Source organism: Mandrillus leucophaeus, unplaced genomic scaffold (genome assembly GCF_000951045.1).
Source record: "Mandrillus leucophaeus isolate KB7577 unplaced genomic scaffold, Mleu.le_1.0 Scaffold299, whole genome shotgun sequence".
In the NCBI taxonomy this organism is placed as follows: domain Eukaryota; kingdom Metazoa; phylum Chordata; class Mammalia; order Primates; family Cercopithecidae; genus Mandrillus; species Mandrillus leucophaeus.
In genome coordinates, this window is record NW_012103131.1 from 3150082 (window position 1) to 3178058 (window position 27977).

General features: G+C 42.4%; 1 protein-coding gene across 2 annotated transcripts in view; it reads right to left on the reverse strand.

Moving 5' to 3' along the window:
- The window catches only part of TEX36 (testis expressed 36), a 91926-nt gene that overhangs the window by 43367 nt on the left and 20582 nt on the right, over positions 1-27977 (reverse strand). The window contains exon 4 of one of the 2 annotated variants that reach the window (XM_011986427.1): positions 22132-22629. The exons of the other annotated variant lie outside the window; for it this stretch is intronic. Coding sequence (XP_011841817.1) covers positions 22333-22629 — 297 coding nt within the window. The 3' untranslated portion in view covers positions 22132-22332. Of the gene's footprint in view, positions 1-22131; positions 22630-27977 lie in introns of those variants that run through there. 2 annotated transcript variants of the gene reach the window in all.

Sequence of the window (27977 nt, forward strand, 5' to 3'; positions counted from 1 at the left end):
TTTAAAACATCATTTTCTATTTAAGCATTGCATTTTACAGTGTTCTAAAACAACCCTGATCTTTTTTATCTTAATTTTAATAAAAAGAGTGAAACAAATATTTTGAATCAGAACTACGTCATAAAGTATTATCGTTTGTTCAACAAATGTACAAATAAACAATGCCACCACATTGCACAACTCCAGGGGACACCATTCCTGTTTTGTCCTCAAGAAACATCCAGGTCTGCATGAGTCCTTGGGACACCAAGGGATAAAACAGAGCTCTGGGAGCTGCAGACGCCAGCACGGGGCACTGCAGAGCCCAGAGGAGGATGCCAGTCTCACCGGTGGATTTGAAAAGGTGCCAGGTGGCAACACTTAGAATGTCAAAGCCACAGGAGACTCTTCAAAGATTATCCAAATGAGAGATTAAGAGACTTGTCCAGGCTAACCCAAGTGACTGTAAGACTAGAGTCACAGTTTACTGCCTGTCTGAATTTAGCGTGCTTACACTCACGGGTTCAAGGTTATGCAATTTATTGGTGCCTTAAAAAAAACTATTAATAAAATGTATTTGAGACCATGTAATGATAAGAAGCATTTGGCACTTGAAGGGAAAAAATGCGAGTGTGCTGATGTAGAATTCTCCCGTATAAAAACATCTGGCTTTGTGTGCTGCCGCGGAAGGGAGCAAAGCTTTAAAGGATTCTATTTGGAGTCACTGCATTAGCTGTGCCTGCTTAATGCTAACAGGCTGCAAAGTAGCGCACGTTCGGTCGAAAATGATTTCCACCTCAGCACCGTGGACATGGAAGCACAGTTAATGTCCCACTGTCTATATCTTATTTGTTATTGTGGCCTCTGGTGTGGGCTTGCGGCTGCTGCGCAAAATCTTCCTGGAATCGTATTGCAGCGAACCTTCAGAGAGGAGAACGGAAAGAAAAGAAGCTGCTTTTTAGAAGTTGCTTTCTTTTGGAATGGATGAGCGTATCAGTCTCTAATAACACTGACCAGGAAAGGCTTCATTTGTCTTGACTTTTTTCTCCCGATGATGATAATTAGGTTTCTGGACACAGGAAGGAAGTGTGGAATGGAGCATCGTTTTGAAGGAATCTTGTAGAAGTGCTTTTCGAGATCTTGCATGAGTACGCAGCTGGGAACGAAGAGGCAGCGTTCATCTGCCATCCCTGTTTTCAAAATCCTTTCTAAAGATTGTTATAGAGTGAAAAGCTGGAGGGTAAAAAATAATAGTAGTTAACTGTTTAGGGAGTGCCTGCTGCGACCCAGACATTGTCACAGACATCCTAGGTGATGCGTGATCACGGAGATTTGTGACTGCGGTGGGGGGCGGACAGAAGAGTTCCTGAGCACTGATGACACATGTGCCAGGCACGGAGTTTCATGCTTTATATCCACTACCTTATCTATTCCTCACAACATCCTCTCAGGGAAAATAGAAGTGTGAGCTCCATTTGACAGGTGAGAAAGCCGAGGTTAAGAAAAGCTATTTCATTGACCAGTCACATGACTTACACCCAGTCTCTCAGTCACAAAGCTCCGTGGCCTCTCTGTAGTTAGGAATTTGTGCAGGGCAAATTGCAAGTAAGCCATCAGTCAGAGTCTGATATTTCAGCCTGATCTACATCATAACTGCAATTAAGCTGGGCTGCAGAGACCAGCACTGGTCACTCACAAAAAAAGGAGTGACTGTGTGGTGTACAAGGAACACCCCGTGATGGAGACGATCTGATGTTCATACAAGATGTTTTGAAAAAACAATTTAAAAACCCCAGGTTCTGAGAAGCCTGTTTCCTCATCTTTCTTGAAGAAATTGAGGCGACTTCAAATTTACCCAATGAATTAGTTCATTTTAATGTCAGAGTGCATGGGGGGAGATTCTAAGGCGAAAGAAAAATCAGTGTAATTGCTTCTTTTTTCAAAATCACATATTACTTTGTTCATTATGAAATAATGAAGCATTATTTAATCCCATTATGAAATAAATGAGATTGAGTAAATAGCATATCTGCATTCACTCGGTGATATAAAGTCAGGAAATGTTTATCCCACTGACATTTAAAAACAGCAGCTCGGTTTTTCTTAGTAATGAAATTGTAGGTGTTTTCGTTACAAAAATATATTTTATAATAAATACAAATATGGCATTGTTAAATTAACTGTTAGGGATGAAGGCCTTCCCAGCTGGCTGGGTTTTGAAATGTAGATTCACTTCTTCAAAACCAAAGTCTATCCATCACCGTGATCAATATGAAACAAAATCATCAATGAAATTTGTTTAAGTCACTGTGAGAGACTAGGGTTAGGTCTGCGAGGCCCTATTCCAGTAGGTACACCTGCCCTCTCGATGAAATTTTTTTTAAGTCACTGAGAGATTAGGGTTAGGACTGCGAGGCCCGATTCCAGTATGTACACCTGCCCTCTTGTGGTATGTGTCTGTATGATCACGTACCATGCATTTTTAAGACCGTAAGAAATACAGTATTCCAAGTGGCTGTCTATAAGCCAAGCCATAGGGTCTAGTGCTCAAATAGTTCTGATTCTTTACAAAAAAGTGTTTTCTAGATGCCTCCTCTGCTAGACATTGAAAATCTCAATGTGCTCATATTTAATGACGGCAATACTGAAATGAAATTCTTTTATTGGCATTTTATTATTTATTTTGTTTCAGCTACTAGGGGTACATAACAAATTACCCCAGAACTTCATGGTGTACAATGTCCATTCTATGAGTCGGGAATTCAGACAGGGGATGGATTATCTGGGGTCTCAGGAAGAAGGTTTAAAGTCTGGGGACTGGATACACTCGAAGGCTTGTTTACTCCAGTGGTGGATGAGACTGACTAAAGGTGGGGAGCTCGGTTTTTCTCAGTGCATGTGGGCTCTTCATGTGGGCTAGTCTGGGCTTCTTTAGAGCACAGTGGCTGTGCTGCAAAGGTGAATGTCCGGAGAGAGAGAATGCGAGGCAGAAGCTCTATTCGTTTTTATGACCAGCCTCAGGAATTAGACATGGTCACTTCTGCCATATTCTACTGGACACAAAGGGCCAGTTGTCATTTAGTATGGGAGGGGACTGCCTAAGGACACGAATACAGGGAAGTGTGGGTCATTCGGGCATCTGGAAGGCTGACTGCCACGCATGCCGGTGGGAAACTAGTGTCTGTTACGGGGATGGCACCCGGTCCTAATGAACTCTCCATCCAACTGTGGGCCAGTGTGGAGGGTCGACGTCCCCTCCCTTCCCACTTCCACTGGAATGTCTCCGGGAAGACGATCAAGGGGAGAAGTCCTAGTAGAAGAAATCACCCCAGGGAAGAGACCCAGTCTTCCAGGATGTAGCTCTGGGGTTAAAAAGGGAGGCCAGAGGCGGGGCTGTGGCGCAGATGGATGGGAGGGTCAGGCTCCAGGGAAGGGCGGGAATGGCGCTTCTCCCTCTGCTCCTGTCTCAGAGTTCCTTCCCCATCCCCACTTCTGCCTGCTTTTTAAAAAAGTCCCATCAAGGACTTCTGGGAGAAATACGAATGACTAATAAACAGTTTTGAAAAATCTTCAATCTCGCCAGTAACCCTGGAAACAGACACTGAAGCAACAAATCAGGCAAGCTGAAAGGATTTTATTAGGCAGGAAAGGTATGGTCAGAGTGCTTTCTCCAGTGACTACAACTGCATTGGATCAAAACATTGACTGCTGCCTATAATTATCTGAGTACATCTCAAACCTTCATTCAGGTTTTTTTAAATGAGTATTTTGACTCCTAAAAAATAGCTGGTATTTAGGAACACCACTGCTGACATTTTGATCACTACTCATGAGCTATTTCAGGAGCCCACCGTGTAGCCCCACGCCCTCGGGGTGTGCCTCGGCTGTATGACAGAGGAGAGCTCTGTCCTGATCTTGAACATTCTGTGTCATCGCTGGAATGAGAGAAAAGCATATTTTTGGGGTATGCTCTCTTAGAGGCAGGAATGATCAACCATAGGAGCCAGAGGAGGACGCAATTCATTCTCCTTGGGTTTGGAGGAATTTAATACAACGGAGTGACCAGGACAGCACTGGGATGTGTGAGGATCCAGAGAAGAGGGATTGCACCTGGGTCTTGAATAACAGGTGAATAGGATTTTTTTCTAGAACCTCCCCTCTGGTGGGGTCGTGGGAGAAGCATTCTAGGTACAGAGAACAGCATGGCCAAGGTCCAGCGATGTCAGTGAGTGCTCTATGTGTGGGAAGTGGCAGGTGCCCGGTGCCCTGGTTGGTGACACAGAAAGGGAGTGTTTGGAAGCAAGTGAGGCCGCTTGTGGAGGCTGGTACAGAGTGGTTAGGGGTCATGCCGGGAGGATGCACTTGATCCACTGGTGGGGAGCCTGGCATGGTCTTTTAAGCAGGAACACCATGCAGTCAGGTGTTTTAGGAGAAGCCCTCAGCGTGGTGGCATGTGGAGGAGCGAGAGGAGAGGACAGAAGATGGCAGCAGAAAGCTGGAAGTGAGGGGGATCTGGGGCAGTGTGTGTGGGAGTGGAAAGAAGGAGATGACGAAAGAGACTGTCCTCAGGCTGAATGGCAGGGTGTAGGCAAGGGGCATCTGTGAGGACTCCCAGGCTTGGGGCTTTGGTGACTACGTAGATGGCAGGGTCTTTAACCAGACAGAATGTGGACTCTGAGGAGGAGAGGAGTGGTCTTGGGGAGAGCTGGCGCTCTCATTTGGACGGGCTGAGTTGATGTGCTCATGAGATATCTGGGGAGCAAGTCCAGCAGAAAACAACCTTGGGTGTGCCTCAGGATATTTATCTGGTGAAATCCTCTTGGCTTGTCTGTGTGTCTTTTATCCACTGAGATGCACAGTCCTAAGGGAAGAGACTCTCCTTCTTTGTCCCACATCTCCTGTGCCTAGTACAGGGCCTGGCACCTTGGAAGGTTCAGTAGACTTAGCTGGATAAACAGCTGTCTACATAAGGGACTGGCTCACAAAATGCATTCAGGAAGAGGAAGCGTAGGGAGGGAAGAGGACCAAGAGCGTAACTCTGAGGACCACCTTTTGAGGAATGCTTAGAAGAGAAGCCAGTAAAAGTGATGGGAAAGAAGAGAGAGTAGGAGAACGAGCCCAGCTGGTGTATCTGTCACCAGCGGCACGAGCTGCTCAGCTACAGTCCCTGTTCCACCTGGCAGTATGGGCTGGGGTGGGACAGAAATGGTTCCGTCCACTTTTGTGTAGGATCCCCTCCCAGTGGACAGCCAGGTGAATAAACCAGCTCATGTCTCTTGAGCGATTTTCTTACCAAACATCAGAAGTAATTATGGCCAGGTGTAGTGGCTCAACCCTGTAATCCCAGCACTTTGGGAGGACAAGACAGGTGGATCATTTGAGGTCAGGAATTCAAGACCAGCCTGGCCAACACATGAAACCCCATCTCTACTGAAAATACAAAAATTAGCTGGGCAGCAGTGTTGTGCACCTGTAATCCCAGCTACTCCGGAGGCAGAGGCAGGAGAATCGCTTCAGCCTGGGAGGTAGAGGTTGTGGTGAGCTGAGACTGTGCCACTGCACTCCAATCTGGGTGACAGAATGAGACCCTATCTCAAAAAAAAAAAAAAAAAAAGAGTTATATGCATACTTCATTGCCTTATCTTTCCATTCTGTCTCTCTAGAGGGAAAATTCCCTAAAGGCTGTTAATTACCTGAAATAATTCAATAGGTGGAAAGAACTGATGAGAGATGATTTTTTGTTAATGGTGGCAACTTTGGAAATCCGTAGGAGGCAACATCTCTCCAGATGAAAGCCAAGAAACCCAGTCTGGTGATATTTGGTTGCATGTATTGGGCTACAGCTGATTTGCTTGACACTGGCTGCCTCCTGTAATGCTCTTCGTTCTACGTAATGACATCTGCTAAATAATTAGCTAATTGTTTTACCAATCGATTTTTTAAAAACATTCTGCGGTAAAACCAATATAGCAGGAGAAAATGTAGAAAACAGAAGGAAAGCGATCTCCCCAAATCCTGCCCCCAACACAAAGGCTCTGATAGCGATGGTTCACTTCCAGTCCCTCCCCATAAGCAGCTGGCTTTTTACTTGTAAACACCATGTACCTTGTATCCTGCTTTTTTCCCACTGAACATTATCTGATTCTTTTTTATGAGCAATGAAATTTGATACGAGGTGCTGCTCACATGATGTTTGGAAAAGACCATTGTTGGAAGGATTGGTGAGTACTTTCTAAGCCCCATCGACTTCAGGGAATCAGGAAATTAAACTTTTTATTTATTGGTCTTTGACTTTCCCATAAATGGACACAGTTCTACGTTGTTTGACTGCATTGTAAAAGCAGACGCCTGGCGAACAAAGGCATGCCGATGAGTAATTAGGCATTAAGCGGGAGGCAGGGAGCTCTTTATGGGACCCTTAGTACCCACCCCGCTGCCTCTAGGGCTCAAGTCTACTCCTCAGCATTGGATACCTTTACTTTCTTGGACTTAAAAAAAAAAAAAAAACTTACATTTTTTTGGAGCGGGGAGGTTGTTTCTGGCTTTGTTTTGCTTTTGCCCAAATGTTTAAAAACAATGAGCTGACCTTTGTATATTCATTTAAGGAAGAGGATAAAGGATGCTTGTTACGTACACGATATTTTTTAAAAATCCTGTTGTCTGAACCTTATTAATCTTGCATAGCGCTTGAGTGATTGGGGACTTAAAATATAGAGAGTGTGATTCCTTCTGCAGAGCCAGCAGAAGCCAGGTCCCAACTCTGCAACATCTCTCTTTGATGCCAGGGAGGGGAGGTGATCTGACCTCATTTACCTCCACACATTTGATGTCATTCCGGAGACGGTATGTTGTTATGACAAGTTCCTCTGTGAGCCCACTGGGGTTGTTAGTCTTGATCCGAGTACTGACGGGGGAGCAGTTTTTGCTTTGGGCACTTTTCCTTGTGAAATGCATCTCTTCATCTGCTTAGTCCAGAGCAAACTTCTTATCTTCTCTCCCTGTGATCACAGCTATTAAATAAATAACAAAGGGGACTCTATCTTCTCAGAAGAAAAACGGAAGCGTTCTTTTCTGCCTTGGTAAAATGTTATCATTTCTGCAGACACATCTTTGCTTGCGTGCTGCAACTTTGTAGAACAAAATGATAGTTGCTGCCTGCTAGAATGGATAGCGCCCATTTTGTTAAAAATCAGAAGGTTAAAAAATGCCCAGATCTGCAAACAATGGCTTAGTGTTTGGCTGTGTTGAAAACATCCACCAGTCCATTAGTGCAATACGTCATCATTGAGGGTAGAGAGAATGAAGTACTGTGGCAAGCTAAAGGTGAAACGATGGATGGTGAGCCCCTGTCCCCAAGGCATGGAGTTTGGGAGGAAGATGAAGCTGTACAAAGACGCCTAACACACAAGTGGGCTGTGCTCGGGGCTGTGAGGGAGTTCAGAGAAGAAGGTAACATTTCCTCCAGCTGGGGCCAGGATGGAATGACGAGGTCTTCCCTTAAGCAAGGCAGGGAAAGGGATTAAGGCCACACCAGACCCACTGCTAACCTAACATTCCTTGGTTTCCTGGGAACTAGCAGAATCTACCGATAGTGCATGAGAGGTGTAACTAGGAACTTGATTTTGTAAAGATTTAACAACCAAGAGTCTTGCCAAGATGCGGGCACCACCACGTTGCTCCTTGCATTTAGAAGGGATCCAGAAAGGTCATCCTGCAGGCCTCACTGACTAGCCATTGGAATCTTCTAGGTAGCCAGACTCTTACCCTGCATCTAGCACTTTGAAAAACGCTGTGCATTCATTTTCTCATGCAATCCTTAATTGTACAAGGTAGGTCCTATCATTAGCCCCAGTAGAAGGATATGAAAACTAAGACTTAGAGGTAGCTTGCCCAAGGTCACGAAGATATCAAGTAACTGAGCTGGGCACCAAAGCTCTCCTCTCAATCAGTAGGCCAAGACCAGCCTTGACAACTGTCCATGGCAAAGGCATTTCAGAATGCTGTTTGCTAGTTCCCCTGCAACAGTGCTCTGCATACCAGGCAGGGCATCGCGTGCTGGGGTACGAAGGTACAGTGGATGGGGGAAGTGCACCAGCTTTCTCTTGTCCCCCAGCACTGCCATCCTCTTGGCCTGAGAACTCAGCAACATCACTGTGTCCATTCACGTCCTTGGGGCTCTGCCTGCTTTCTCACAGTTTCTCCTGTTCTCCACTCACTCCAGCCAGTGCCCAGTTAATGGTTTAAATGAACTGGGATGGTGGGTTCCACTTCCAGCCCAGACTGGAACCCAGCCATCCAGGGCTCTTTCAACCTGTCTGCTTGGTGATTGGGCAGCCTGAATTCCTAGGACACTTCATTTTTTTGTTTTTTGAGACAAGGTCAAGCTCTGCCACCCAGCCTGGAGTGCAGTGGCATAATCACGGCTCACTGCAGTGTCAACTTCCTGGGCTCAAGCAGTCCTCCCACCTCCGCCTCCTGAGTAGCTGGGACTACAGGTGCACACTACCACGCCTGGCTAATTTTTAAAATTTATTGTAGAGATGAGATCTCGCCATGTTGCCCAGGCTGGTCTAGAACTCCTGGACCCAAGTGATACCCCTGTCTCGGCCTCCCAAAGTGCTGGGATTACAGGCATGAATGAGTCACCACACGTGGCCTTCAAATGTTTACACACTGTGTTTGCTGAATTATTTTATATGGATGACTCACTAAATGAATAACCAAATGAGATTCAATTTTGATACCTTCGTAAAAGTTCCAAATGAGTTCACAAATATGAACTTTCTAAACCCATGTTCCAGTTCTGTAAGTCTACCCCACACATTGTGACCCACCATTGTATCAGTGGCAGTCCCCCAACCAGCTCAGCCCCGCCCCCCTCCCCACTCAGGCCAGTCCCCCAACCTGCTCAGCCCCTGCCCCCATCCCCACTCAGGCCAGTTCTCACTTTCTGCGGTCACGTCTCTCTCACCCTCAGTTCCCTGCCGGTGTACTTGTGTGTGGGTGAGCTAAGAACACTCAGCGTGAGATGTGTCCTCTTCAATGTTAAGTGTATAATACGTTACTGTTGACTGGGGGTGCAATGCGGTAGAGGAGATTTCTAGAGCTTATTTGTCGTACTTAAATGAACCCTTATACCCATTGATGGGTAACTCCCCATTTTCCCCTCCCCCAGGCCCCAGGTCACCTCCATTCCAGTCTTTGATTTTATGAATTTGACTATTTTAAACATCTCAGATAAGTGGAATTACAGGCCAGGTGCAGTGGCTCATGCTGGTAATCCCAGCATTTTGGGAGGCAGAGGCGGGCAAATCGCTTGAGCCCAGGAGTTTGAGACCAGTTGAGGCAACATGGCAAGACCCTGTCTCTACAAAAAAAATAAAAAATAAAAATTAGTCTGGCGTGGTGGTAGACACCTGTGGTCTCAACTACCTGGGTGGCTGAGGTGGGAGGATCACCTCAGCCTGAGAAGTCGAGGCCGCAATGAGCCATGATATCGCCACTGCACTCCAGCCTGAGTGACAGGGTGAGACCCTGTCTCAAAAAAAAAAAAAAAAAAAGTATAATTATGCAGTGTGTGTTCTTACGTGTCTGACATTTCACTTAACATAAGATCTTCAAAGTCTGTTCATGTCGGAGATTGCAGGGTTTCCATCCTTTTTAAGACTAGATGAGATTCCACCGTATGTATGTACCACATTTTCTTTATCCGTTCACCTGTTGACTGGATGTCCAGGTCAGTTTCACATGTGAGCCATTGCAAACAGTGCTGCAGTGAACATGGGAGTGCAGACATCCCTTTGAGATCCTGATTTCATGTCTTTTAGGTATACATTTCCCCCAGTCCTCCCAGCAGTTGTCAGCCCTGGCTGACCCTAGAATCACTTAGAGAGCTTTTCAAAAATGCTGAGGCTGGCCCCACCCCCAGGAACCTGACTCAGCTGGTCCAGTGGGACCCCTGTGGTGGGCTCCCCAGGAGACTTGACAGGCAGTGGCCTCAAGAACCTTGCTCCCATCCATCTCATGGCACAGTCTCCTTGCTTTTCCCCACAAGAACGATTTCCACTTCAGTCTTCATTTTCTCCTGCCCCTACTCCTGAGCTGCTGAGTTCTCTTGGAAAAATCCCACAGCGGGACCACAAACCTCTATAAATCCAGACCCCCGCCCTGCTGCCGGGCTCCGTCCAGCTTCCTCTCGGTTATGGCGTTCTCTTGAAATGACGATGCCACAGGCTGCCCATCTTCCTCCAGATTTCATCTCAGGTGCCTCATTCTCAGCTGAAGACCTCTCTCTGCCTCCCTCAGACACTCCAGAGAAATCCCCAACTGCCTCCCTCCCCACTCTCAAGTTTCTTTCATCTCTTCCCATCCACTTGAGTCATGTGACACCCCCCTCCCCCACCCTCATCCCCCACTGCCAGAAGTGGGTCTCCCTTCCAGGTGCAGGCCCCTCCCCATGCTGCCCCTGCTCCCCTTCTCTCCTCCCCCATCCTCAGGCAGCCTCAGCCTGGGCATTCCCATTCCCTTCTTTGCCTTGGTCTGTAAACACCACTCATTCCTATGTTAAAAAAAAAAAAAAAATCCTAAAACAGAAAGAGAGAGAAAGAGAGAAGAGAGAGGGATTCAGAAGACAGAAGCAGAGAGATGGGAGTGAGAGAAGGTCTCAGTTCAACGCTGAAGCTGGAGAGGGAAAAGAAACAGATTCCCCCTGAACCCCCAGAAGGAAAACCAGCCCTACACCTTGGTTTTTATCCAGTGAGACCCACTGTGGACTTCTGACCCCAGAATTACCAGATAATAAACTTATGTTGTTGTAAACAAACAAACAAACAAACAAATTTTGCTGACTCTATTTCTCCATCAAGCTATCTCCGTATCTCCTCTCTACAAGTCTAGTCCTGAGCTAAGCCACCGTGCCCAGCTGTCAGCTAGAGATTTCCCTCTGCCTCCCCTGGCACCTTGAACTCAGCTGGTCTGCAGCCACACTCACCTGCTACCCAACCTGATCCCTCTGCCATGTCCGTGTGCAGGTCAGTGCACTCCAGCAGGGGCTGCATGAAGCCTAACGTCACCCATCAGCATCACTGAGACTTCATGTTCTCCACTCTAAGGTGGAAATGCGTCACCCTCCTTCTGCCTGCTGAATAAACCCATCATCCCTCTCTATTACACTATTAATTCCTCGTTTTACCTATCATTAGGCTTTCAGTAAATAAATAAGTGAAGCCAAAACAACTGCCTTTATCCATAAGTAATCAAAATGTGTTTAGTGCTTTAGTAAATAGTTTGTTTTCTAATTTTCCTTTAATTAGCAGAGAAAGAATTCAAATCAATTCCTTATCTGTCAGATAAAAAATTAGATTCAGCTTTTGTTCTTACACATATATCCAAATTTTAATGTACACAAGAAACACAAATTCATAATTGTTCTGTAAGATCATATGTATGCAATGCTAAACACATTTCTACATTGATCTTCTCCCTTTCGTCATAGCTTAATAAAATTATAATGATGACCTTTCAAAGTCTCATTGCCTGATCCACATTTACACAGCATCCCTAGCTCCAAATCTCGGCTATTGCAAGGGGCCTGCTGCATCTCACTGCCTGACAGTCTATGCTGGATGCACCACAGGCAGCACTGGGGTCTATTATCACTCATGCGTTACCCTAGAAGCCAGCACGGTACTTAACACAGAGGTAGGGCTGTGATAAAAAAAATTGTCACCAAATGATGAGTAAATACGTAAGGTCTTTGGGCATGTCTTACATCGTGTTCATACCAATACACGTGATACTGTGGCTACATCACCTGTCCCAAAGGGAATGGGGCAATAGAGAGTGGAGGGGTGTGTCATGAGGCTGAGGGTGGGAGGGACTGTGGCCATATTGAGGAGTGAGCTGTAAAACAGCCCAGATTCAGTTGGCAAACATGATTGCTTTAACCCAGACTCTCCTGGTTGATTGAAGATATCCAGCAGAGTCAAATCCTTTCTCTAAACATCTAGAATGTCATGAATGTGAGGCAGTGCTTTCAATACAAAATATTCTTTGGAGGAACAATAAGATTTCTCCTGTGGGATTATGTTGAGACTTCTCAATTTTCTTTGGGAACCATAACGGCAGATGTTGGAGAGGGATTGGATATGCCACTCATAGCTGATACCAGTCATGGAATCTTAGACAGAGGCTATAAACAACAAAAGAATGTTTAAAATGGCTTCAGTGATTCTCCTTCAGGCCAAAGGAATTACAACCATGTGTTCTCAGCAGAGGAGGCGTAGTATTCCGCTATGGTCACTTATTATCCTGTCAGTAGCTATATGGAACGTGGATAAGGAGCAAAGTTGTTCTTTCCGTTCGGAACTGGGACTGTCCCCTGCAGATGCTGCAGCCAGATCAGTGCCCAAGTGGAGTAGAAATCATTGTTCTTGGACTGAATATTCTGATGCTAGCTCCTGTTTGGCAGGAGGAGAGGAAGAAGGGAAGAAAATAGGATTTGTGTTCTTGTGCCTGTATTACCCAATTTGGGAACTTACAGATCTGTTTAATTTTGATTGGGAGAGAGAATAAAGCATTTGAGGTTATTTCGGTTACTCTGTGCGGAAATCACACGCTACACCTAACAGATTCAACAATTTCATAGAGCCGTAGTCAAGCGCGTGAGTTACAATTTTATTCATTCCATTTATTCAGTGAGTCAGGCTCTGACAGGGGGTTGATTTGTTGTTTAATATTTGGGGGGATTATTTTGGTATAGCCGTAACATGTTTACTTAAATACCGTGTGTTAAATGAGATGTTTTGGTTTGTTTTGATGGGTACTTATAAAGGCAATATACAGCACTTCACACTTAGCATTTTCCCATCCTCAACATGGCACCAGGATTAGCGCAATGACTGCCCTGTGTGTTTGGGAACAGCCAGGTTTGTTAAACCCAGAGAAAGGCAGGACTAGAAGACACGGCTACTGCCAAGGCAGAGCTGAGCTGAAGGGGATCTTTCCAAAACACTAGGTCCCAGTGCCATGCTAGGACCAAAGACTGTGGGTGGCAGCAAAGAGCCCAAAGGAGAAAATTGATTCTTCTTGCTTGTTTTGTGGTTCTTAGGGTGTTACCATAACAGCATGGATTCTTCCCTGTACTCAACAGAACATATGGGAAGCCTATAGTTAGCTCATCATTTCAACCCTTCCTCCCCCACACCCATCTCTCCCCCCTCCCCCGGGAATCTTCAATATGGGACCAATTTCTCTGTAGGTGAAAAAAAAAAAAAATTAATTGGGATGAAATGTCCTTTTCTCCTGAACTGTAGGCCAGCTGTGATAGGTCCCGAACTTTGATTGAAGTTGCAATTGGCCACTAAACTGCAAAGTAGAAATTGTTCCTAGAAAGGCTGTAGAATTAGCCAGTGCAGGAGAAATGTCACAACACCTGATTCCCGTGCCTGGCCACCCAAACAGAAATGGCTTTGGCCAAAGGCAGCCACAAGATACTCTAACAAAAAGAAGGCACAAGGCAACTTTTAAGTCATGGTCCTAAATGCTAAAGCAGACCAAATGAGAATACACTTCTCTAAAAATAGGCAGCATTTAAAAGTTGGTTTCATATAGGAAATCATCACTTTGCCCTTCTAACCATCATGTCTGAGGGCCTTTACAATCTGATTTTTGTAAATATAAATTAGATACTCAATAGTTATGCAGATGCCTGCTACATGCACGAACAGTGACTGAAGATTCCTAGTATGGGTCTAGAATGGGTACTAGACAGCCTCGCTATGAAACGTTATTACCCCTGGGTGTCATTTTAATGTCTAAGTCATCTCTCAGATGGCATAAGTCCAACTCTAATGCACTAAAACAGAAGAAATCTATAAACACCTTCATGTATTTGATTAGTAAGTTGGGGTTTCTTTAACTGGCTGTTTATTCCTCTGTTCAGAACCAACAACAGCAAGTCACTGACATTGTGCCAATTTATCAAAGACTTTTATTTTTGTAAAGTGGGCTGTTGTATTGGGGGCATCTACGCTAGAGTCCCCAGGACCTACCCCCCCATTCCTGCGCAGTATCCTTTTGTTTTTGACTCACTGGATTGAGAATTGTGAGGTGGTTGGACAGTGTTATTTCTTTTGTAGAAAGCTACCAAGAAAGACTGGTTTTAAGGGGAGGTTATCTAATTTGTGTTTCCATAGGTGGTAAATATACCTTTCCCACTCATCAATCTCTGTGTCCCTCCACATAATTGCAGATTTGGTTCTGTATGTCTTTTGGGTAATTTTTTGAATTTCACTTCCCATGAATTGAATTATGTGTCACTCCTGTTGGAGACTGTTGGTGTTTAGGCAGAGAAAGGAGAGAAGAGGCAGAAGGCTCCATAAGCAAGGATTTTGTGAGAACTCCCTGGGAGAAGAAAAGAAAATGCACCTGGTGGAGAACAAAGCTCCTACACGTCGAAGGCAAAGACAGGGCCTTGCAGAGAACTTACCACAGACAGAGATAAAGTCACGTAACCCTGCGCGTCAGATATAAGCTTGAGAGTTATGCACATTGCAGGCCTCTGATGTCACAAACCTGCCTGTTGAACGGCATTCTGTTAAACCACAACAAAAACAGTGTCTCTTTGAAACAGAGGACAGGAGAGAAGCTACCAAGATCCCCTCACAAAAAGGAATGAAAAATGGAAACTAGCGCAATGACTGCCCTGTGTGTTTGGGAACAGCCAGGTTTGTTAAACCCAGAGAAAGGCAGGACTAGAAGACACGGCTACTGCCAAGGCAGAGCTGAGCTGAAGGGGATCTTTCCAAAACACTGGGTCCCAGTGCCATGCTAGGACCAAAGACTGTGGGTGGCAGCAAAGAGCCCAAAGGAGAAAATTGATTCTTCTTGCTTGTTTTGTGGTTCTTAGGGTGTTACCATAACAGCATGGATGCTTGCTGATTTAATATATGTGAAATGTCTTTTGATATTCTTTTTATTTGTGTCATTTTTTAAGATTTCATTTTAGTAACCATAAAATCCCGTAGCCTGTATTTCCTAAAGTATGGGAGGGAGTTTAGGTAGCTGCCAGGTGCAACATTAAATAATATTGACTTACATGTTAAGAAAGGTGGCTTTTCCAGCCCGGGTGACAGAGCCAGACTCCGTCTCAAAAAACAAACAAACAAAAAAAGAAAGGTGGTTTTTTTTTGTTGTTGTTGTTGTTATTTTTTACTATTCTACTTCAAAACTTCTGTTTAGGCTGAGGAGAAAATCTTGGGTTTGGTGGTCATATGTCCAACACCTGTCTAATACTTACTAATTCCCTATTTTGACAAACCGAGACCAGGCCTCAGACAAGAGGTCTTTAGGAGGCAACAAAGTCCAGCTGGAATTTAATCGTCCTGGTTGGTTGGTTTGGTTGGTTGGTGGGTTGGTTGGTTGGTTTTTCCATTTTATTTACTTTTAGATTGCCTTCTATCTATGACAAGTGATCCCAGTTTTCTAAGTAATGGAAGATAGACAGGATCAAATTGGGCACAGGTCAGTTCGGCTACAAATGTTCTCTGTTCCAGGGGTGCTGGCATGGAGGCAGTGAATTTGAGAAGAGGCATGGTCCAGGGCATTTGACAGGGCTATTCACAGAGGTTCTCTGCCAGGGCAGTCCTCAGCACATTCTCTGTGCAAAGTGATGAACTAGATGTGTGTCAGTGACAAAGTAGATGAATTGACAGTTATCACTTGGGTCAGGAGGGCAGGGCAGTGTCCCAGAAAGGTGGCAGTAGACAGACTGGGAGCCCCTCCCCAGAAGAGGAGCTAGTGGCCACATCTGGGGCAGTCTTTTCTGCCTCTCCCCGACCCTCATGCAGACAGTGTGAGAAAAACATATATACTGCTCACAGGTGAGCTATCAAGGATCCTCAAAAAGCAACTGTAATGCCAGCACATTGGGAGGCTGAGGTGGGCCAATCATTTGAGGTCAGGAGTTTGAGACCAGCCTGGTTAGCATGGTGAAACCCCGTCTCTGCTAAAAATGCAAAAAATTAGCCAGGCGTGGTGGTGGGTGCCTATAATCCCAGCTACTCGGGAGGCTGAGGCAGGACAGTGGCGTGAACCCCAGAGGTGGAGCTTGCAGTGAGCAGAGATCGCACCACTGCACTCCAACCTGGGCAACAGAGTGAGACCCCATCTCAAAAATAAAAAAAAAGAAACAGAAAAACAAAAACAAAGACAAAAATACAAAAATTAGCTGGGCATGGTGGCACGCACCTGTAATCCCAGATACTCAGGAGGTTGAGGCTAGAGAATTGCCTGAACCCAGGAGGCAGAGATTGCAGTGAGCCCAGATCTTGCCACTGCACTCCAGTCTGGGCAACAGAGCGAGACTTCACCTAAAAAAACAAAACAAACAAACAAACCAAAAAAACCAACATGAGCATAAAATCAAGTCATAAAATGTTCGCACCATGCAATAAAGACAAATAGACACAACAATACCCAAGGGAGCAAAGTGGGTGGAGAAAAATAACAAGCTACAGAAATAAGTAAAATCATTATCAGGCAGAATCAAATATTACACCCACAAACAAAAACCAAATAGAGACTTTGGAAATTTAAACTGTTGTTTGGTTACAGGAAAACCTCTATAGATTGGCTACATAGCAGAATGGATCATTGAAGAGCCACTTAGTAAACTGGAAGATGAAGTTTGGGGATTCTCCCAGAAACCAGTGCAAATGGGTAAGTAGACAAAAAATATAAAGGAATACTTGAGAGCTGAGGAAGATAGAGCCAGGTATTTAAGTAACCATCTAAGAAGCATTCTCGAAGAAAATAGAGTAGAGAAAATAATCAGAGATATAACTGAAAAAAATTCTGTAACTAAAAGAAAATGGAAAATAAAAAGACAATACTGAAAGTGAAATACCCTACCTTATTCCCAAGTGTGCATGTTATATAAATGTCAGACATGACTAGCTAATTAAGAAGCTAGATATAATCTAATTTTATAGCCAGCAAAACACACACACGTAAAACTGTGAAGAAAATCTGAATAAGGCCTGTGAATTGCACCAGCATCAATTTCCTGGTTATGATATTTGTGGCACACAGAATTCTAAGATGACCTTTAATGAACCTCACTCTTGTATAATCCCTTGCCCTTGAGTGTGGCAGTACCTGTGAATATGATGTCGTATCAATTCCATGATTATGTTATGTTATATGGCAAAAGGGATTTTTCAGATGAATTAAGGTCTCAACCTTAAAATATGAAGGTTATCCTGGTTGGGTCAAGCCCAATCAGGTGATCCCCTTAAAAAGGGCACCAAACTCTTCCTCATGAAAGAGATTGCAAAATGGGTGAGGGATTCCACTCGAGGTTTTCCATTGCTGGCATTGGAGATGGAGGGGGCCATGTAGCAAGGAATGCAGCAACTCATAGGAGTTGAGAAGGTCCCTGGCTAACAGCAAATGAGGAAGCAGGGAATCTCAGTCCTCCAACCACAAGGAACTCAATTGTGCCACAACCACATAGACATGAAAGAGAACCCCCGGCCTCTGATGAGAGTGCACCTCGATTTTAGCCTGTGAGACCTTGAGCAGAAGACATCACCACGTGCACCCAGACGTCTGACCTGCAGAGCTGTGTGTTAAGTAGTTTTGTTATAAGCCACTAAATTTGTAGTCACTTGTGACACAGTACTATAATTTTAATATTTTCCCTCCAAATTCATGTTAACACTTAATTTCCAATGTGACAGCATTGAGAGGCGGGACCTTTAAGAGATGATTGGGTTATAAGGGGTCTGTTCTTATGAATGGATTCATCCATTCATGGATCCATGGTTAATAGGTTATCATGGAAGGGAGACTGGTGCCTTGATAATAAGAGAAAGAAAGACCTGAGAGAGCACGTCGGCATGCCCAGCCCCTTCTCCGTGGGAAATCCTGTTCACCCTGGGGACTCTGCAGGGAGTCCTCACAGCAGGAAGGGCCTCACCAGCTGCATCCCCTTGGTTCTGGACTTCTCAGCCTCCATAACTGTAATAAATAAGTTTCTTTTCCTTATAAATTACAGTTGCAATTTATAATTTTAAATTATCTTTCCAGATATCCTATTCTAAGCAACAGAAAATGGACTAATATGCACAGCAATAGAAAATGAATATTCTATTTTACCAGAGTTATGCCAGATATTAGCATTGGAGAAAACTGGGTAAAAAATAGGCAGAACCTTTCTGCAGAATTTTTTTTTGCAACTTTCTATGGCCCTATAATTATTCCTTCTAAAAAAGAAATGCGTAAAAGGGAGATTGTGTATTCTTGTCAAATACATGTAAAACAGTGACAGAAATTGACTATGTGTTAAGCCTCAAGAACGTTTTAAAATTTTCAGGAAGCAGAAATCACACAAATCTTAATCACTGACCACAATGCAGAAATTATTTAATTAATAAAATATTGACAATGAAAAATAACAACAAAAGAAAAAAATCAAATACATTTCTTAATAATTATTGAATTAAGAAAGAAAACAGACTGGGAGCAGAGGCTCACACCGATAATCCCAGTATTTGGGGAGGCCTGGATAGGAGGATCTTGAGCTCAGGAGTTTGAGACCATCTGGGCAACATGGTGAAACTCTGTCTCCACAAAAGATACAATATAGCCAGGCATGGTGGCATGCACCTGTAGTTCCAGCTACTTGGGAGGCTGAGGGAGGAGGATCACTTGAGCTCCAGAGGTCAAGGTTGCAGTGCAGTGAGACACGATTATGCCACTGCACACCAGCCTGGGCAACAGAGTGAGACCCTATCTCGAGACCAACAAAACAAAACAAAACAAAGAATAAAAAGAAAGAAAACAACTGCAAGCTACTTGGGAGGCTGAGGCAGGAGAATGGCGTAAACCCGGGAGGCAGAGCTTGCAGTGAGCTGAGGTCCGGCCACTGCACTCCAGCCTGGGCAACAGAGCGAGACTCCGTCTCCAAAAAAAAAAAAAGAACAGTAACAAGAAATAACAAGAGCACCATGATGTGTCTATGTATAGTGGCATTCTGAGGGAGTAGCCTTGACTACATTTACAAGAAAACAGGAAAGACTGGAAATAATTGAGTTATGTTTTCACCTTGAGAAGCTAGAAAAAGAAAATCAAAATAAGCTCAGGAAAGGAATTAGTAAACATGAAAGCATACATTAATGAGATCGAAAGCAAACAACAGCAACAAAAATGTAGAGCTGGTAAACAGAGCAAAGGCATGTAAACATTCAAATTGTCAAAGGACAAGATGTGACTTTAAGAGCCTTAGAAAAGAGAGCTGTATTAAAACGCCAACATGTTACAAAGCCATGTAAAACAAGTGGTTTCCTCTAAAAATAAAAATGATCAAAATTAGAAAAGAAAAAAAAAAATGGAAGTACCATACAGACCAATCTCCATAAAAATAAAGGGAAAAGACATGCCAAGATTTGCACCCGAAAACAGCCTCAGGTCCAGGAGTTTTCCTGGCAAATTCTATAGGTATTTGCAATTTATATAAGCAGTGTCAGAGGATAGAAAAGGAGAGAAAGCTGCCTTCAACTGAAAGCTAAAATAATAATTGCAGAAGTTTAAAAACTAAAAGACTGCAAGTAAGATAATTGCATATCGAATTCTGAATATATGGAAGCATAATACCTCATAACAACCAGAGTTTGTCCCAAGAATGCTAGAATGACTGAAGTTTAGAAAATCCACTGATATACCTTATTATATTAACAGATTAATAGAGAAAAACATAAGATTATCTCAATAAACACCAGAACATTATTTGCTATAATGTCCCTCCATACCTACAACCATAGCACAAACTCAGAATTATTTAATAATCTTAAGCAAAGGGAGTCCTAAGCACGACATGAAATCCTGAAGCCATTAAATAAAAATTTCATTCATTTTACTGTGTTAAAATATGCAGGGCTTTTATATGATGTATTCCACACCAAAGCAAGATATTCACAGTAGAGGAAACTGTGGAGATAAGCGGGGAGAGGGGGTATACAGGAACTCTGAACTTTCCAATTTTTCTGTAAACCTAAAACTGCTCTGAGAAATAAAGTTTATAAGCAAAGAGAAACAAAAAACAACAAAATAGATAAAATACTTGAAATATATTTGACATGAAGGCTTAACATCTTAATCTATAAAGAAATCAGGACCGGGCACGGTGGCTCATGCCTCTAATCCCAGCAGAGGAGGAATGCTTGAGGCCAGGAGTTCGAGACCAGCCTGGGTAACATAGCGAGATCCCATATATAAAAAAAAAAATTAAAAATTAGCTGAGTGTGGTGGCGTGCTCCTGTAGTTCTCACTACATAGGAGAATCACTTGAGACTGAGAATTTGAGGCTGCAGTGAGCCATGATGGCACCACTGCACTCCAGCCTGGGCAACAGAGCTAGATCCTGTCTCTTAAAAAGAAAAGAAAAAGAAAAAGGAAAAAAAGAAAATGAAGATATATACTCTCTGTAATAATATTCAAATTGTACCTGAGGTCCTATCCAATGCAATAAGATGGGAAAAATATAAATGTTGGAAATGACTTAAAATAGTTATTATTTTACAAATGATATAATTTTCCATTTAGAAAAATCCAGAAGAGAATCCACTGAAATATTATTAGAAATTTCTTTTTATTTTATTAGAAGATTTATTTATTTATTATTAGAAGTTTAGCCGAGTCACCAAGTAGAAGATTCACATACAGAAACCAATAGCTTTCTCATGCATCTGCCAAAACCAATCTAAAAGTGCAACTAAAACATTCAAAATAGCCACAGAATTTCAAAATATACAGGAATAAACATGGAAAAGAAACACATCAGACCCATGTGAGGAAAATTATAAACTTTACTGAAGGACATAAAGTAAATTCAAACAAAGGGGAAGATGCAGTATAAAGGTGTCTGTTTTCCCATAAATTAAAAGTTAAATTTGGGGAGATGCCTATCACATTGGCAATGTTATTTTTGTTGTTGTTTGTTTACTTTGCAAGCTTATTCTAAAATTTATGTACAGAAAAAATATCCAAGATAAACAAGAAAATTTTGGTAAGGAATGATGGGGACACTGCTCAGTCTATAGAAAGGAAATAGAGGAGGCCACTGAGTGGGAAAAGATACTCAACTTCACTAATAATTAGAGAAATGCAAAATAAGAAAATAACAAGGTCTCATTTTTCCCCTTAAATATCCTTAAATATTTAAATGATAATGTGAGAGGGGAAAAAACAGAAATTCACAGATACTGTTAGTAGGAGTTCAATTGGTCCAGTCTTTTTCAAAACCAATGGCATTATTTCTCAACACTTTGTGCATTACTGTCAACCAAGCACTAACAAAGTAACTTTTCAGAGTCTATCCACTCCAGAGGTGCAGGGAAACACGTATCCAGAGAGGCTGATCAAGCACGTTCATGTACCACTGTGTCTAACAGCAAAAACACTAGAAATTATTCAAATGTCTATTAAGATAATTATTTAAAACAGAGTGAATTTGTATTTGGGAATATAGGTAGTGATTTTTTTAAAAATCAGTCTATTCTTATAACACTGCAAGAATTCCAAGACACATTATTAAGTATCAAAAGAAAGCTGTAGAAGGTCAGGTGCAGTGGCTCATGCCTGTAATCCCAGCACTTTGGGAGGCCAAGGTGGGAGGATCACTTGGGGCCAGGAATTCAAGACCAGCCTGGCCAAGAAGGTGAGACCTCATCTCTACTAAAAATAGAAAAATTAGTCCAGCGTGGTGATGCACACCTGTAATCCCAGCTACTGAGAAGGCTGAGGCAGGAGAATCACTTGAACCCAGGAGGTAGAGGTTGCAATGAGTCGAGATCGTGCCACTGCACTCCAGCTTGGGAGACAGAGACTGTCTCAAAAAAAGAAAAAAAAGAAAAAAGTAGAATATTTTGCACTGTGTAACATAGTAATGTTAAAAATTTATGTGTTAATGCAGATGTATATGCTTGTAAATGCAGATTAAAAACAAGTAGTTAACTTACTTCTGAGGACGTACAGGATTGGAGATGTGGTGAAATCAGGAGGACTTTCGTTTCCTCTGTATGGTTTGAAATTTCAAAATGAAAATGTGACCATATATTAAGGATGTACTTTTTAAAATTCCCCAAAAGTAAATGTGGCCATCCGAAAAGTTTATTTACACATGCGTATGTCATCACATATTTATTTCACAAAGATCTGAATGCTTTTTGACCTTATAAAAATCATAAAAGCACTTAAAAAATTAAATAGTAGTGCTGGATCAGAAAACGTATGCTTTTAGGATGTCTGATGAAATACCAATATTAAAAATTCATCAAAAATCTTCTGGGAGGATTAGGACTCCCGTGAAGAAATAACCTTTTTGTCAATAGTGAACCTTACCTTGGGCTTCTTTTTCAAAAACTCTGTATATCTTCGCTCAGGAAGAAATGTTAAAGTGTTCCATATCTCTTTATAGCATCGTGGAAAGCGTCTGAAACTTGAGACCACCACGGCTTCTTTATGCACATATGATATTTGGTTATTTGAAAAGCCATCAAGACAAGATGGAACATAGTCACATGCCCAGAGATTAAAATTTCTTGAAACATGTTGCCTCTTATCTGGAGCGATCTTCTTACGTCCCAGGCCCTGGAGAAGAATTACAAGATTAGAAGGAAAATATTCAAGGTCACATAGTTTTTTGTTTGTTTGTCTGTTTGTTTGTTTGTTTGTTTTGAAACAGAGTCTTTGTCTGTCGCCCAGGCTGGAGTTAAGTGGCACGATCTCAGCTCACTGCAACCTCTGCCTCCCGGGTTCAAGCAATTCTCATGCCTTAGCCTGCTGAATAGCTGGAACTACAGGTGGATGCCACCACGCCTGGCTAAGTTTTTGTATTTTTAGTAGAGACAGGGTTTTGCCATGTTGCCCAGGTTGGTCTTGAACTCCTAAGCTCAGGCAATCTGCCCACGTCAGCCTCCCAAAGTGCTAGGATTACAGGCGTGAGCCACCGTGCCCAGCCTCAGTCACATAGTTCTGAGGTCTTTCTTAAAATCAGTTACTTGACATGTATATGTTGAAATGCACCCTATGATGACTGTCTCGAGGTCTCCTTTACCAACCTGTTGAAGGTTATGAACTGACACTCACAAAACCCTGGCGGGGTTCTGTTATTGTCCTCACAGCCTTCTGGTGCCACCAAGGAGCCTGGGCTTTTAGTGACATGGAAGGCAGAACCAGAGGGAATTCAGCCAGAAACAGACTGTTAGACAGCCTCAACCTTAGGGACCCAGGTAGGTTCCCTTTGCCCCAACATCGCCGACCCTCCCTGCTCCCCAGCACTCGGTGGGACCAATGATGACTCTTTCTCTGAAAAGTCTGAGGAGGCCGAATTCTTTCCCATCCCTAAGGGCTCCCCTGAAGAACCCAGCACCTTTGGGTACTGGCCCACAGGCTTCCTCATTCACTCTCAGCACCTTACATGTGAACCTAATAATTACTGTGTACTCAAAATTGTACATTCTGTTTGATCACAACTAGGTGAAAACCAAGAACAAAAACACTATACTGACATGAACGACTGAGAGGAAACGGACGTTACATTACATAGACTTCACATCAGTAAAGTGAGGTTTCTGTGATGAAGGGTCAATGTCAGATTCGCAGCAGGAGATGCAAGGCACATTTCAATTAGAGTAATTTGAGGACAGTCTATAAAGGGACTATCTACATATGTGTGGGTATGTGTAGGGACACCCCGACGGGCTGTGCAATGGCTCCAGGACTGAGGGGACTGGGGAGGAATGTACTCCACATAGATCAGCCCCCCGGAACCAGAGTGGGGAGAAGAGGAAGAGAGTGGCACTGGAGGAACAAATATATGACGCGGGGCACAAAGTCCAAGTCAGCTTCTAAAGAATGACTTGAGGATACTCCAGCAAATTGAAAAACAAGTAAAAGAAAGGCATGATGAAAATAGGGGAAAGAGCTTCAAGGGAAGTAGCAAGTAAAATTTATGGATGAAATCTAAATGCTTGCTAATAATGTGACTATGAAATGTATTGAATTGTACAAATTCACAAAATGGAAAGGAGGGAGGGAAACAGAAAGACAGACAGAAAAGAATTTACAACTAAAATTCCAGGATTTCAACTTGATTAGGGAAATGAGGGCCACATCTCTGAGCTCCCAGCTGAAGTCCAGGAATGGCACCTACAGAACTTGGAGGATACAACCTGGCCACCAATACAGCAGCCCTGAAGCAGGAAGTGAGATACAGCATGCTGGAAGACTTACCTTATTCTTGGGGAAAAGCTATAGTTACTAATTTTTATACATAGAGTAATATAGTGTTAATATAATTGTCAAATATTTATACTTGAGGGCAAGTACTCGTAGAACATCAATAGAAGTCAGAGTGAACAAAAAAACTCAATCAGTCTAGCAAAGTCATGAGAGGAAGAAAAAAAGAAACAAAATATAAGCATAATAAATAGGAAACATAAAAGTGAGATGGCAGAAATAAAACCAAAAGCATAAAATGTCATAATAATGTGAATGGGCTAAATTCTCACATAAAGAAATAGATTCTTGGATTTTTCAAAAAAACTATGCTGCATTCTACTTATCATAGAAGACAAACGCAAAGCAAAGTGACTACAAATTATGGAGACAAAGGAATGGGCCACAACATAAAGAACAAACATTAGCAAAAAGAGAGTAATAGTGACAATGCTAGTATCATAACGTAGATAGAATTCATGGCTGAAAGCATTAACGCATATAAAGAGAAACACTTTATATTGATAAACGGCAAAAACCATCATGAAAATAAAACAACAAAAATTTTTGATGCAGAAAGATATGGTATTAAACTACATAGGCAAAAAAACCTTTAGAATCTCAAGAATAATCTTAGAAACAGAAATTGACAGATCAATACAAAAATTAAGACAAGCATGAGAAAGGTTTAAATAATTCGCAGTCCTAAATTAATAAATATAAAGAACTTTGTAACCAACATGGGGGAATATATATTATTTGTAAACAGCCACGACACACTTGTTAAAGTTAATCACATACAAGACAACAAAGATAATCTTATATTTCAAAAAGTGAAAATCTTAGATTATACTCTTTGAAATTTACCATAACCCATAAAACTAGATATTAGCAATGAATAGATTATTTCTAAAATTTTTAACCATATAGATAATTCAAAACATTCTTCCAATTTTTTTAGGAAAAGGGAAATTAAAAATTAAAGCATAGGCTATTTGAAAGCAAATAATAATGAGACCTTAATTGGAAAAACCTTTGGGATGTAGTCAAACCAATAATCTTAAAGACTACTTATAGTTTTAATAAATTATTAACAAAAACAATTGCAAGTATGTGAACTAAACATTCAACTGAAAAAAAATTTTTAAAGGAACAACAAAATAAGACTATTTTGAGAGATGTTATACCAGTACATTTGAAATGAATTAGATAAATTTTAGGCAAATATATATCAGCAAAATCTACCCAAGAAGAGGTAGAAAGTTTGAATAGATTAATAATCAAGAACAAAAGAAAAAGTAATAAAAAACTTACTCTAAAAAATATATCAAACCCAAGTTATTTCTTAGGCAAATTCTGTCTAACCTTCATTAAACTGAAAATCCAAATGTTATATAAGCTATTCCAGAACATAGAGAAAGTTGGAAAGTTTCCAAGGTTTTCTAGAAGACCATCATAACCTTAGCAAAATACAAGTGGTACAATCCTGTTTATACCATTAACAAATATACATTTATGTGTGTACATTTGCATGTGAATTGGAAAAAGTCTCAAATTTTACCCACAAAACCATTACTAGCAGTGAATCATCAAGGTCAGATTGTGAGGAGGGAAAATAAGGGTGTGAATTTATTTTTAATTTTATATAATTCTGTATTATTTCAGTTTTTAAAGGACATACGTTGCTTTGATTATTTGAAAAACAATATTAAGCACTCCATTTACAGAAGCAGGTGAAGTGGGTATTCTGGTTCTGTTTTCAACATTCTGCCAGAAGAAAACCAGATTTTTCGGGTTAAGGCACTTCTATTTAGTAAAGACATTGTAGTCTAAAAGAAAGAGGGATTTGGGACAAGTTGTTTAACTTTACTGGATCTCAATTTGCTCATCTCTAAATTGAGATGATAAGTGTAATGAGCCTGTAGGATTGTTGTGAGGATTGAATACAATAATACGAGATGTTGGTATATGGCAGATGCTTTCTAAACGGTGGGCCATTAATAACATCTTCATCATGGACTTTCAGCTTCCATGAGGATTTGCAGATATCACTTGATGCAGCTTTCTACCTAATAGGTTTCCCTGTGCTGTGCAGTCTGGTAGCCCCGAGCCACATGTAGCCACTGAGCACTTGAAATGTGAGTTGTCTAAGTTGAGATGTTATGTAAGCGTAAAATACCACCTAGATTTTAAAGACTCGGTTTGGAAGGAGGAATGTAAAATATCTCATTAATTTTTTATATTGATTACATGTTGAATGGACAATTTGGAGAATTATTGGACTAAATAAATTATTTTTGTTTGCTTGAGATAGGATCTCACTCTGACACCCAGGCTGGAGTGCAGGGTTCGTGGTCATAGCTCACTGAAGCCTTGAACTCCTGGGCTCAGGTGAACCTCCTGCCTCAATCTTCTGAGTAGCTGGGACAACAGGCACGCACCACCACACCTGGCTAATTTTTTAATGTTTTGTAGACACGGGGTCTTACTAGGTAGCCCAGGCTGGTCTCAAGCTCCTGATCTCAAATGATCCCCCCACCTCAGCCTCCCAAAGTGCTGGGATTTCAGGGGTCAGCCACTGCTCCCAGCCAATAAAATATGTTATTAAAGTAAATTTCACCTGTTTCTTTGTACTTAATGTAACCACTAAGATGTTTAAAATTATGCATACAGTTTGCATTACATTGCTATCACATAGTGCTGTGTTAACCACCATTGTGTCAGACTTCATGTTCTCCAGTGAAGGAGAACTCACCACCTGCTGAGAAAAGGCAACTCCAGTCAGGAGGAAATCCTTCCTTCTATTATGTAAGCTCCTCCTCCCTCTGACCTTTCCTCGTGAATCCTGGCTCTGCTATCCAGAGACACGCATAGCAGTCCCTCCTTCCCATGGCAGATCCTCACAAGAAAGCTCGCAAAAGAGACAATTTATGGGAAGGCACTTGGAGAAGGATGAAGCGCACATACACCTAGGCAGAACACTGGTGTAGATTAAAGCGGCGTGGAATTCTGAGAGCTTCCAACATTTTTTTAACCTGTTATGAGTCTTGTTTAAGATCTCGCTTTGTTTTGACCTTGTTCCAGTTTTGAGGCCAGTCCTCTATCTTCAACACACCCCAGAAAATCAAGATCCCTTGTGTTGTTCCCTGTTTTACTAATAATTTGGAAAGAAATACTCACGGAGTCAAGGTAACATCCAGAGTTCTCCAAACTGTGCCGATTGTCATGCACGGAGAAGGGGAACTGGTTATTCACTGCTTGCTGGAAAAGTAGGATGGAAGAGAAGGGGCACACATTAGAACCCGGCTTGCTTTCAGAACTGGGATCGGGTGATGTGGAAGGAAGGTGGGTGAGGCAAAGTGACCTCTAAGAAAGACAATGAAACCTGGCCCCCAAGATGGAGCAGTCACAGGACAGGGAGGATATCCACGTGCTCGTCAGCCCGGGGCTTTGAAACCCCACCTTATTTCCAGCTTCCTGAAAGTCATAAAAATTCTCTTTCAAAACACCTTATTTGGAGGCAAGGATGGAAAAGCGTATAGGCTCACAGAGCCAAAAGCTGGGAAGGACTTTTGAGGCTATGTAGACCAACTCCGTCATCTGGCCAGTAGGAGTCCCAGGAGATGAGAGCCCTGGCCCAAGGCCTCACTCGGGGGGACCCTGGCAGGTATGAAATGGACCCTTGCTTCTCCTTCGTGCCACTGCAGGGCCTTGAAGTT